At 46.0% G+C, this 13,293-nt stretch overlaps 1 protein-coding gene across 1 annotated transcript; it reads left to right on the top strand.

Moving 5' to 3' along the window:
• The first annotated feature begins 2,527 nt into the window (after nucleotides 1–2,527).
• GSTK1 (glutathione S-transferase kappa 1) lies at nucleotides 2,528–6,988 on the top strand. The gene is made up of 8 exons (XM_029955124.1): nucleotides 2,528–2,698; nucleotides 3,234–3,315; nucleotides 3,491–3,619; nucleotides 3,930–4,030; nucleotides 4,199–4,234; nucleotides 5,865–5,981; nucleotides 6,317–6,410; nucleotides 6,672–6,988. The coding sequence occupies exons 1-8, from the start codon at nucleotides 2,627–2,629 to the stop codon at nucleotides 6,719–6,721; spliced, it is 681 nt and encodes a 226-aa protein (XP_029810984.1). The 5' UTR covers nucleotides 2,528–2,626; the 3' UTR covers nucleotides 6,722–6,988.
• The last annotated feature ends 6,305 nt before the right edge of the window (nucleotides 6,989–13,293 follow it).

Raw genomic sequence — 13,293 nt, 5'->3', positions numbered from 1 at the left:
AGTAAAATGAACACCACAGGCAGAAGCTACTGATGAATGACAGAATTGGTAGGTGAAAGTTTAAGGAAGAACAGGACATTTGATACCTTCAAAGTATCTCCCCCAAAATATGTCTTCATCACCATGGTGGTTTTAACGTACAGCCACAAATTCTTTGATGTCCTTCCCTCCAAGCAGTGGGTTTAATCTACATGACCAGTGCCCCCACCTCCAGATTGGGCTGCACTTAGTGACTCCCTTCCAAGGACTGGAGCACGGAAAGGAAGAAACAGTGATTTTTACGGTAGAGAAACTTGACAAGTTTTCTCCACCTTACCCAAATGGTCAAGGTTAACATCATAGGTAATAGTAAGTCATGTTGGTATCAGGAACCCCCAACACAATTCAAGGAAAAGTGTACTTCACCTCTGCGGTATACTTCCAAAAAATGCAGAGTTCTAGCCTAGTTGTGAAGAAACATCAAACCGAAATTGAGGGACATTCTACGAAATATATGACCAATAGTCTCCAAATGTGTCAAGGTCAAGAAACACAAGAAAAAAAACTAAGAAACTTCCATAGATAGGAGACTAAAGAGACAAGACAACTAAATGCTAGGCGGTACCTTGGAATGGATTCTGGAACAGAAAAAGGACATGAGTCAAAAACATGGTGAAATCCGAACGAAGCCCATCATCTAGTTAATAGTACTATACCAATGTTAATTTCTCAGCTTTGATCATTATACCGTGGTTATGTGAGGGGTCCACTTCAGGGAAAGCTGGATGATGGGTATGCAGGAACTGTCTTTACAATTCTTCTGTAAGCCTAAAATTATTCCTAAGTATTAAGGTTTTTAAAAATATGGGATATTATTTAAAATAAGATATTATTATGGAGATAAGTTTGCTCTTGGAAACTTTTAAATTAATATTACTGAAGAAATGTGTAATTTTTCAGTTTCTGTGATTGCAATTAGTTTAATTTGCAAGTGGGTGAAAATAACATCCTATCTCATTTCATTTTGTACTTTCTACTCTATGTAAATGTTTGCACTGCCCTTGAGAGTTGTTTTCCTAATGAACACAAATGAGAAGTGGAATCTTTATTGTTGCGTTTTACAATTCATAAAATCAGAAACATGAATAATTCTAATAAAACTGAATGGAACTTTAAAAAATTGTTTCTTTGGGGAGCCTGGATGGCTCAGTCTGTTGAGCATTCCATTTTGGCTCAGGTCATGACCTCACCGTTGGGCTCTGTGAGCCTGGAGCCTGCTTTGTAGTCCATGTCTCCCTTTCTCTCTGCCCCCCTTCTCCCACTTACACTATATCTCTCTCTCTCTCTCTCAAATAAATAAACATTAATGGGGCGCCTGGGTGGCTCGGTCAGTTAAGTCTCCGACTTCGGCTCAGGTCAGATCTCATGGTCGTGGGTTCGAGCCCCGCGTCGGGCTCTGTGCTGACAGCTAGCTCAGAGCCTGGAGCCTGTTTCTGGTTCTGTGTCTCCTTCTGTCTCTGCCCCTCCCCCTCTCATGCTCTGTCTCCCTCTGTACCAAAATAAGTAAAACATTAAAAAATAAATAAATAAAATAAAAAATAAAATAAAATAAATAAACATTAAAAAAGAAAAAAATGTTTTTAAGTGTTTCTTTGCAGTCAATGGAATCCCAATGTAAGAGAATATGACATACTCATGAATACAGATAGAGCACACCATCTCCATTATTCCTCTCATTGTTGCAGGGAGGCCTCCTTCTCTCCTGCACTCACTCTCAGAATACACAGTGGTTGTCAAATATGTTCCAGGCTAAGCTCTGAGAAATACAAAAAAAAAAGTATAATTTGGGCACTTCTTACTCTGCCCTGGTCCCAGAACTTCTTGCAACTTCCGTAACACAAAAACGTGTATCACCCCTTTCTTCTCACAAGGCTATGTGAGGTAGGGGTAGGGGTAGGGATCATTATGCATCCCCATTTTTGTTTTCAAAGTTTCATTTTATTTATTTGAGAGAGAGCACACGCGCAACCTGGGGAAAGGCACAGGATTAAGGGAGGGAGAAAATCTTAAGCAGAAAATCTCACCCATTTTTGAGAGGGGTGAGGAGGGGCTCCTCTGGGAGGCTCCCACAGTAAACTGACAGGTAAGGGTGGACTCTGGATTTCTGCGGGGTCATAATCTCGGGATGGTGTGATCCAGCCCCTGCTTCAGACTCAGAGCTGGGCCTGGAACTTGCTGGAGATTTTCCCCTCTCCCTCTGCCCTGCCCCCACGCGAGCAGGCGCTCTCTCTCAAAAAAAAAAAAAAAAGAGGTATGAGTAAGAAAGTGAGGTTCAGAGAGGTCGAGTGGCCTGCCAAAGCGGCACAGCTAAGTGAGAAACACAGCGGGCGTCTCAAACACCCGCCTCGGCCCTGGACTCCAGGCCCGGGCGGAGACCGCCCCGCCCCACGCGCCAAAAGCTCCCCAGGGGGCGGCACCCACCAGCTCCCGCCCGACGGCCCCGCCCACACGACCTTGGGCCGGACTTGGCCCGGGGCCGTCTTCCTCGCGCGGCTGCGCGGCGGAGGTGGGGCGGGTGATCCGGGGCAGGCCGGGAGCTGAGACCCCGACTCGGAGCGCCGTGAGGCTCTGCGTGTGCTGCTGCAGCATGGGGCCCCTGCCGCGCACTCTGGAGCTCTTCTACGATGTGCTGTCCCCCTACTCCTGGTTGGGCTTCGAGGTAACTCGGGGAGCCCCCTTGGCTGGAGCTTGGAGGGCAAAGGCAGAGGGAAGGGCGGGAGCGGGGCGCGCGGACTGAAATCTTGTGAAAGGGCTGGCGCTGCCTGATGGGGTTTAGGACACGCAATAGAGAGCCAGGGCTGAAGGTCACTTTGTGTTTTTAAACGGGATACGGTCACTGGGTCCAGGTGGAGCCTCTGTATTGTAAGGCAGTGGTTTCCCACGGCGGTTTGGAAGAAGATGGGTATCAAGGAGAATTCCATGGCACTGCCACTTCTTCTGGGGGGCGGGAAATGAACAGTATAAACAGATCCACAAAAAGATCCTGCGACTGATTTCTTGGGACGGAGCAAAGTTCATGGGATCGATTTCAATCAATGGAGAGCTTTGCCGCTGGATTTAGGGTCTCCACAGAACCCCCTACTCTGCGCTTAGAGCCTCTGGCTAATCAGTTGGCAAGAAACAGGCTTCCCTCCCCCTCAGCCATCTTCACTCTCTCCGTCGTACACACTGGCTCTCCATCTCTGCCTCTGCAGGTCCTGTGTCGGTATAAGAAGCTCTGGAACATCAACCTGCAGTTGCGCCCGAGTCTCATTGCCGGGATCATGAAAGACAGCGGTGTGAAGGCAGTCGTGTTTGGGACCGTATTTGAGGGAGGGATGCCTTCCGTCGGATCTTTACATTGGCGCCCCCAGCTATTAATTTGCCCTCTGGTCAAAATCCAGGTAGCGGACTCCCAAGCCTGGGCCCCGAAGGTAGTCTCTCACAGTTGTGCCCAAATTTGCACTTGCAGGAAACCAGCCGCCGGCTCTGCTTCCCCGCAAAGCCCAATACCTGAAAGATGACATTAAGCGCCTGGGAGAGCATATCCAGGTTCCCCTCCAGTTCCCCAAGGATTTCTTCTCTGTGATCCTTGAAAAAGGTAAAGAGAGTGGGATGCAGAAGGGGTATCTGGTGGAAGGCAGCTCAGTTGGAATCCAATAGTAGTAGTGCCAGGAAGTAGGGGCTGGCAACCACATGAGATTGAAAAAAACCTGGGGGAAACACAGGTCAGAGTTGAGTCAGCAGACTCTGGGGACCGAAGGGGAGAAAGAGCAGGTCAAGTTGGCTATGAGAAATTTGGGTGGGAGGCTGAGGCAGTCTAGCTCTGGGGATACCAGAGGCAGGAAAGAGCTGGACGGTCCTCAGAAACAAGCTAGTAGAGGCCGCCTCTGAGTACCTCTGCCTCCCAGGAAGTCTATCAGCCATGAGATTCCTCACTGCTGTGAACCTGGAGCGCCCAGAGATGCTGGAGAAAGTGTCCAGGGAACTATGGATGCGCGTCTGGTCACGGGTGAGGACAGAGCTCTGGGAACCTGTTTGGGAGACCCTGGATGGTGTTCTGACCCTCCCCAGAACCACCCAGAGTCCTGGTCCGCCTTCCCCTCTTGTTCACTGGCCTACTAGTCCCCGATCTCAGCCTTCACCATCCCCTTCCTGCTGAGTGTTTTCTCCTTCTCAGGATGAAGACATCTCGGAGCCCAAGAGCATCCTGGCTGTGAGTGTCCTGGCTGTGTCCCACTCCTCTCATAGCAAAGCGGAGAGCAGCTGGTGTTTACGGGCAGAGGGCAGTTTTCATATTCCGTGGAAGAGGTCACAGTTATTAGGGGAGAAAGCAGGTCTGTGTTTGAGAAGCCAAATTACTGAACGGTTGGTACTAGGAGGACACTCAGAAGATCATCTCATGTTTGAAAGGGGAAGTGCAAAATTCTACATGGGTACAATTTACTTCATGAAAGGAGTCGGTGGGAGAGAGCTGTTAAGTGGTGGCACCCCCAGATGGAGAGGGATGGGATGAAGCATCGGCAGTCTTGGCCCCAGACCCTCCAACACAGACCACACCAACAGCCAGAGTAGAAAGCAGGAGAGTTTACAGACAGGCTATAAAAAGACAAAAAGAGATAACGGACTGATCAAACCAGAATTATACAGAAGCCTGAGTGAAAACCAACAGAAATCGCTCAAAACATTGAAATGTGTGCCAACCATCAGTGGAGGTATAAAAAGTTAAGTTTTTCATTGGAATTAAATCAAGAAATTCAAAATTATATTTTCCCTCAGTTTACAAAATGATACTTGAGGCATATTCAGATTTAATACATAAAATGGCAAATCATCGAAAGTACACATACAAAAAATGGCCAATATATCCCTCTAGTGTTTTTATTCCTGCAGAGGATCTGCCCAGGCTTGCCTTTCCACTTATGAACAACCATTTTCCATGCCATTGTAAACTCTTTGAAAGTACCATTCTTTGTTTCTACAGAGCGTTGCATTCAGTGGGCCTATTTGTGTTTACCTGTTAGTTCCCCTGTTGAACATGTGGTCTGGAACCCAATTCTGTCATGTAGCCAAGAGAGTGTCACCTTAGAATACACTGCGTAACTCAGTGTTTCCTCCTCCAGGTTGAGGAGGTCAGGCTGCAGTGGTTCTCATCCTTGGCTGTATATTTAAGTCCCCTAGAGCACCTGGGCCCTGCCTGCCAAAAGTTCTGATGTAACTGCTCCGGGGGATGACTGGTGAGTGGGATTTTTTAAAAGCTCCCTTGGGAGATTCTAATGTGCAGCCAAAGTTAAGAACCACTAATCCCAATGATACCCACAAACCCCATACTGAGGCCTTGATTGTTGTTAAGCCATGCAGGTGCTGCATCCCCGTGCCCTGCTCAAAGGTCCTTAGGAAATTCTGTGAGAATCTGTAGCCTAGCCCTTGGCTCAGAAGAGCACAAAATATTCAGGAGTTCTGAGAAGTAGGAAGTCAAGAGCCCAGACTTACTGCCAGGGGACTTGGATTCTAGCGCTGACTCTGCCACTGACAACCTCTCCAATACCAGCCAAGTTCTGGACCACCTCTGGATAGCAGTCCCCTCACTGGTGAATGAAGAGATAGGGAAGCTGGTTTCCAAGCTGCCCCCCGGCTTTCAATATTTACAACTGTGACTCTGCCACCTCTTCTTTCCTCCAGTCTCAAGATTTTGCCCCTCTTAGCAAAGCTAGACCTCCACTCATGGGTGGGTAAAGGCCTGACCAGGAAAATGGGAGCAGAAAATAAAAAGACCAGAATTTTCTCCCGGGATCCTCACTCCTACTAATTCAGACACAGCTGTGTTCCCTACCACATGCCCTCAGGCTGCAGAGAAGGCTGGCATGTCTACAGAACAAGCCCAGGGACTTCTGGAAAAGATCTCAACACCAAAGGTGAAGAACGAGCTCAAGGAAACCACCAATGCAGCCTGCAAATATGGGGTGAGCGACTCTTGATGTGGGTCCCCAACCCTGGTGCTGGAGACAGGCTGAGAATCTGCTGGGTCCCCATGCTCCTGTCCCAAAAGTTGCTCCCAACATGGATCCTCCCAGCTCCCAGTCAGCCCTCATCCTCTCCCTTCCCATCCCATAGTCCAAGGAAAGAAACAGGAGGGAGCTGGATGACCAGGAGAAAGACAGCATCTGGGAGTTAAAATCAGAAAACCCCTTAGCAATCACATCTTTGGCTACTTTGCTTCTGTGACCTCAGACAAGTATTGACTCTTAGCCTTTGACCCCAGCCTAATAAATACCTGCTCCATCACTGCTTCCTCCAGGCCTTTGGGCTGCCCATCACTGTGGCCCATCTGGATGGCCAAACCCATATGCTGTTTGGCTCCGACCGGATGGAGTTGCTGGCACACCTGCTGGGTAAGTTACAGGTTCATGGTGAGCTGCCCTTGACCCCAGCACTACCCCCATTATATCAGTTGACCAGAAGGACAGATGCAGAGCAAGACATGTTCTATACATTTCCAACAATGGAGCCTCATACACAGGAGTTCTCGGGGTTGAATGGGGAGAGGCCACCTTCACCTCCATAGAGGAGAAGAAGCCAAACAGTGTTCCACCTAGAAAACCCCTGGGGGCTTGTGGGGCCAGCCTCTAACAAATGTGACTTTCTCCATCTAGGAGAGAAGTGGATGGGCCCTGTACCTCCAGCCATAAATGCCAAAATTTAAGGACGGCCAGGGGAAGCAAAACTATTGGAATAAAAAGGCAGACAATCTGCTTACCCTTCTTCTGCTGTGCAATACTAGGATTCTGGTTTTCCTGTCTGATGGCGGTTCCTCCGTAGCCCTGCCAGATGCCCGGAAGGGACTGCGTGTTACATCATCTACCTGAGTATCGTGACTGCTCTTACTGGCATGCCTCACAAGTGCCTTCAAGAGCCCCAAACTCTGTTTTCTCTCAGAATAAACCTAATGCCATCAGGCATGATATCTCTGGGTCTGTGTCCTGTCTGTGTTTGCGTGTTCTTCCTACTGTCGTCCTCTGTCCACTCTAGGTGTCTGTAAACAGCTCTTTCCATATTGCCAGCTTCACTGCCCCCGCCTCGGGGCAGCTTGTGTGGAAGGAGCAGGAAAGAGTCCCTTTTCAGGACGGAAAACTAACTAGCCAGTTTGGCACTTACTGTCTTCCAACCAGCCATGGTGCCTGGAGGGGGCCAGAGCATAGCTGAGCTGCCCAGGTACTCGAACAGCTCCAGCTACACGGACCAGCAGAACAAGGGCAAGGCAGCACAGGGAGACGGGCTGGAGTTGCCAGGGCCTGGACAGGGTGCTCCTCCCACAGCGTGCCCTCACCCACAAAGCAGATCTCAAGAAAACCCCAGGCCTCTCTCCCCGTGTGTTCCTTCCCGTACAGACCTATGGCTTTCCCCGCTCCCTCATTTATCCACAGGCTCCTGTGTGTGCCAGCTGTGCAGTCATCAGAATACCAGTGTTTCAATAATCTTTGGGCTTCTTTGAGAACACTCTTCATCCAGAAGCTGAAACCACACTCGGACATCTGTTGGAAACCAGGTGTGGAGTCTTTGATGGCTCAATGGCTGAGAGGTTTTAGAGGAGATGCCTTGTTCGCTCCCTCTGACTCTTTCTGATCGAGGAGCTCATTTGCCCCTTTCATCCCCCATCACTTTGTTTTCCTCCTCTCCCCTTTTCCGCTATTCCCGCATACGCTAGGATTTCAAGTCATCCTTAGCAGGCTTAGCTGCTAACTAACCAGAAGGACATCTCCAAATACAGACTCCCGCTTTCAAAAGAGATATCATGACAGGTTCATCTAAAATTAATTTAAAATATAGGAAAATGTCCAATAGTAAGAAACCTGAGAGCAAATTAAAATGTGACATCTTATGTATTCATGTTATATATTCAAGCACATAGAAGTTCTCATCTATGCTGAGAGGACAGTAGTGGAGTCTATGGATAAAGGTGCTGGTCACAGCATTGTGATATCGAGTAACTTAAATATCTAACAATAGGAGGACGCTTGAATGAGTTATGGTACAGCCAGGATGTAATGTTTCATAACTATCAAAAATTATACTTGGAAGGAATTTTAACATTGGAAATTCTTGGGATATATTATTAATTGGAAAAAATATTAAACTATGTAGTATGATCTCAATTGTATCTTGATATATAAGAATATATTACAGAGGAAATTAATTTATTGATCCTGGAATAAAATATACCAAAAGGTTTCCATTTTATCGTACACTTTTTGAAATGATCATCTTTTCTGGCAAACAAAAATACATATATTTTAGTGAAAAAACATAAGAACTTTTAGATTCACATTTGGACACAACTATGCATCCTTCCCATTGTTTTTGAAACATTATCAGTTGCTTAATTTAATCCCAAATTTTATCCCAGGCTGATGTGAACTAATCTCTTACTGTAGATGCAGGTATTTCCAGGTCTGCCCAGTCTTCCTTCGAAGAGTCTAACATCCTATGTTCCTAATCCACTAATAAATTCAATCTTCTCTGGAAGAATGCAACAATTTCTACACTAAACCTTACAAACACGCCCTGGACTATAACATCTGAACTTCTGCCAAATAGAATCTGAAATGAGTGTATTAGGGTTCTCCAAAGGAACAGAAACAATAGGGTATTTATCCATTTACATAAAAAGAGATCTGTTATCGGGGATTGGCTCACATGACTTTGGAGGCTAAGAAGTTCCACGATCCGCTACCTGCAAGCCAGAGGCCTGGGAAAGCAGGCTGGTGGTGTAGCTCCAATCCGGAATCCAAAGGCCTGAGAGCCAACAGCACCTGTGTCTGAGGGCAGCAGAACGTGCATGTCTCAGTTCTCCCAGAAAGAGTACGTTTGCCCTTTGCTTTTTTGTTCCATTCAGGCCCTCAATAGACTGTCTGATGCCCACCCACACTGGTGAGGGCCACCTTCTTAACTCAGTCTACTGATTCAAATGCTAATCTCTTCTAGAAACACCCTCACAGGCACACTGGGAAGTATTGACTTATCAGCTCTCTGGGCTCCCTTAGCTCAGTCAAGTTGACACATGAAATTTACCATCACAACAAGAAAGGGGAAAGCCCCTAAATGCAGCTCTATTTTTAAAATAAAGGAACACTCTTCATCTAATCCAGAAAGCTTCACACTTATTATTAGTTCCTTCCTCTCCTCCCCTCCGCTCAATAGTTGTAGTGCAATATAAAATTTGTAGTTATGTCAATACTTAGAACTCAGTACTGAACCACTTTCTTGCACTGGAATTCAAATTCTAAGTTTACCAAATATACTTCCAAAACAAACTTCTGAGGTAGAATTTCTAGAATGATATTTTTTAACAGGCCCGAAACACAAGTGTTAATTAACGAAGTATGATACACATGTGGTAAAACAAAACAAAACAAAACAAAAATATAGCAAGGTATCAAGTGAAGAGTCTCCCCTTTTTCATTTCCATTTGTACTCTTTTTTGTGTGTGTACTCAGAAATGTTCATATTTTTTACCACATGAATGTCAGACATAATTCAGAGGGATTCAGTACACCCTTCGCCCAGTTTCCCCCGTGGGAATATCCTGCACAGCTTGGTACAGTGACACAAACAGCACACTGAGCTGATGCGATCCACCAACCCTACTCAGATTACACCAGTTTTTCATACACTCATTTGTGTATTTAGTTCTGTATCATTTTATTGTGTGCGTTATCACCATCACAAGACAAAATATTTTGAGCATAAGGGATCCTCATGCTCCCCCATTTATAGCTACGGCCACCTGCCCTCCCCACTCCTCTAAGCCCTACCAGTGACCACTCCGTTCTTCGTATAGTTTTGCCACTTCAAGAGTGCTATATAAATGGGATCAGATCGGCTTTTTTTCACTCAGCGTGCTCCCTTGAGATCCACGCAGGGCCTTCCGGGTCTCGGTGGTTCTCTTTAGCACTGAGCAGCAGTCCGTGGTATGCATGTGTGTTTGTTTAACCTGTTGAATGGCACTTAGATTGTTTCCAGTTTGGGCCTACTACAAACAGACCTGCTATGAATATTCTTGTACAGGTTTTTGTGTGCACACAAATTTTTGTTTTTCTGGGGTAAATGCCCAGGAGTACAATTGTTGGGTTATATAATAAGTGCATGTTCAGTTTAACATGAAACTGCTATACTTTAGGTGTGTAATGATATCTCACTGTAATTTTAATCTGCATTTCCCTAAGAGCTAATGAACATCTTTTTGTGTGCTTCTTTGCCATCTGTACATCTGCTCCAGTGAAATATCTGTTCATACGTTTTGCCTATTTTCTAACTGGATTGACTGTCTTTGAAATATCAATATTGTTCTTAATAGTATATTTTAAAAGAATGTACATTTTGAGACAACTGGGGGGAAATGTGGGCTAGATATTAGGTGATACTAAGGAATTAAGTGTGACGGTGGCAGGGAGCATGCACACACAGGTTCTCATTAGTCAGGACTGCATTCTGAAACAGTTAGGGTAGAGGTGACATGCTGCCTTTTAAAAAGTGGGGGAGCTGGGGCGCCTGGGTGGCTCAGCTGGTTGAGCATCCAGCTCTTGATTTCGGCTGAGGTCATGATCCCAGGGTCATGGGATCGAGGCCTGTGTCAGGCTCAGTGCAAGTATACAGCCTGCTTGAGGTCCTCTCTCCCTCTGTCTCTCCCTCTGCCCCACCTAATGAAAATAAAGTGGGGGAGTTGGAAAGAAGCAGATGATATACATAACTGCTGAAGCTGAATGATGGGTACATGAAGAGTTCATTACACTATTCTTTCCTCTTTTATGTGTGTTGGGATATTTCCATAATAATGTCTCGAGGGGTGCCTGGCTGCCTCAGTCAGTGGAGCTTGTGACTCTTGATCTCAGGGTCATCTGTTCAAGCCCCATGTAGGGTGTAGAAATTACTTTTTTTTTTTAAAAAAAAGGGTGCCTGGGTGGCTTAGTCAGTTAAGTGTCCAACTCTTGGTTTTGGTCAGGTCATGATCTCATGGTTCATGAGATTGAACCCTGCATCGGGATTCGTGCTGACAGCATGCTGGGGATTCTCATACTCTCTCTCTCCCCTTCCCTCTCTCCTCCCCTCCCCTGCTCACACACTCTCTCCTCACTAAGTAAATAAATAAACTTTTTAAAAAATGTACTGAGATTTAAATTCTGTGATATGACACATATTCACATATCCCCACAGTACTGTGCTCACAAGGTCAGCCTCAAGGACTTGCAACCTGTGTGCTCACACAGGGCCCCATGACTGGTTCAATGCTCTGCCAGCACTGTCTTGAAATTCTTCATAATTTTGAGCAGGCAGCTCTGCATTTTCAGTTTGCACTGGACCCAGCAAATGATGTACTGTAACTGCTCCTGTGAGCATATAATACATGCTAAGTAAATGCTTATCAAATAAATGGACCAAAGAGAGGAGAAGAAAGTGAGAGAAGGGAAAAGGAAATGGGAGGTGACAAAAGAAGAAGGAGATACCGAGGTCACAGAGGAGATGGAGGAAGTCTCAAAGTGGAAAAGCTGAACGGGGATTCTGGAAAACGATGCTGCTGGGGAAGCTCACAGAGTGGGAGTCCAGCTGGGAGGCAAGGACTGGGGCCCATTACTTATCACTCTCCTTCACAGAGGAGTCACAGTCCCTCATTTGACTACAATCCCCAGGTAAAAACAAAAGTGAAAGCAGAAAGAAGTAGCCAGCTGGACCCCAGGGACATGGCGCTGGGAGGCCAGCTGGACACTGTCCCTCACTCATCCCATGACCTTAATCCCAGAGTTCCTTCTATGTGTTCACAGGAAACTGGGGGAAATTGAAACCCCTGGCTTAGGTCAGACCAATTCCCTCTTCTGCCAAGCCCATGTTCAAGGGTATGGCTGGCTCTACCTGATGCCAGACCAAAAAAGACTGGAAAAGAGGAGGAGCCAACTGAAGGAGGATCAAGGGATCCAAAGATCAGGAATCATTAAATCAGTCAATATTCACTAATTACCAACAAATGATACAAGCATTTATTGTCTACTCCATGCATAATGATGAGATGGACATAAAAGGAGTGTAGGGGCACCTGCGTGGCTCGGCCGTTGAGCGTCAGACTCTTGATTTAGGCTTAGGTCATGATCTCACAGTTCCCTCTCTCTCTGTCCCTCCCCTGCTCTCAAGTGTGTGCGTGTGCACACACACTGTCTCTCTCTCTCTAAATAATAAACATTTTTTTCAAAAAAGAGTGTAAACAAAGCCCCTTCATATCCGTGATGCATTCCTGATCCCCATCCTTGTCAGCACCAAGTCTCGGCTCTCAGCAGCACTTTGTACCTTGTCTCTCTGTATCCTGTCCTATAGTTCGTCATGTCCATGCCTTCCCACTTAGGGACAGTAAGCTGGAGAGTGATATTCCTGTCAGGTCTAATGAATATGCCTTGGAGTGTCCTGTGTAGCAAGTGAACAGTAACAATTTATTGGATCCAAGTTTGATACCTCACTGTTGATCAGGGAGCGGGCAAACAGATAACCCTCAATGTAAGTAGGAGTGTGAATATTTACTGCTCTTTTCGATGATTGCCTATGGGGTTGGCTGGGAGGGGGCTTGCGGGGAAACTTTCTGGATGATAGTAATGTTTTGCATCTTGATTGGAATTTGAGTTATACAAGTGTAAGTCTTTATCAAAAATTTATGGAATAGGGGCACCTGGTGGCTCAGTGGGTTGAGCCTCTGACTTCCCTCAGGTCATGATCCATGTCCGTGGGTTCAAGCCCCACATCGGGCTCTGTGCTGACAGCTCAGAGCCTGGAGCCTGCTTCCGATTCTGTGCCTCCCTCTCTCTCTGCCCCTCCCGGCTTATGCTCTGAATCTCTCTGTCTCAAAAATAAATAAAACATTAAAAAAAATGTTTTAACTGCTTCATCCTATTAAAAAACAAAAACAAAAATTTATGGAATGGCCCACTGAAAACTTGTGCATTTTATTGTAGACAAATCTTATTTCAAAAGAAAAAAGTTAACTAATATTTAAGTCTAGTTACTTGTATGCATGAAGAAAGGTTAAATAGCTTATCGCAGGTCACATAGTTCGTAATCGGTAGAAATGAGATTTGAAACCTGGTCTGGCCATCTCCAAAAATACGTGCTTAACCGCAACCACAATACCTTCTTGTCTTCTCTTATTTAGGGACATATCCATGCGGGGTGCTTTTGCCACTAAATACAGACATCTTTTACAAACACAATGTATGATTTGCACTGGGCAACAACCACACT

Source organism: Suricata suricatta, chromosome 2, assembly GCF_006229205.1.
Source record: "Suricata suricatta isolate VVHF042 chromosome 2, meerkat_22Aug2017_6uvM2_HiC, whole genome shotgun sequence".
NCBI lineage: Eukaryota > Metazoa > Chordata > Mammalia > Carnivora > Herpestidae > Suricata > Suricata suricatta.
This window is presented reverse-complemented; position numbering and strand designations above follow the sequence as displayed.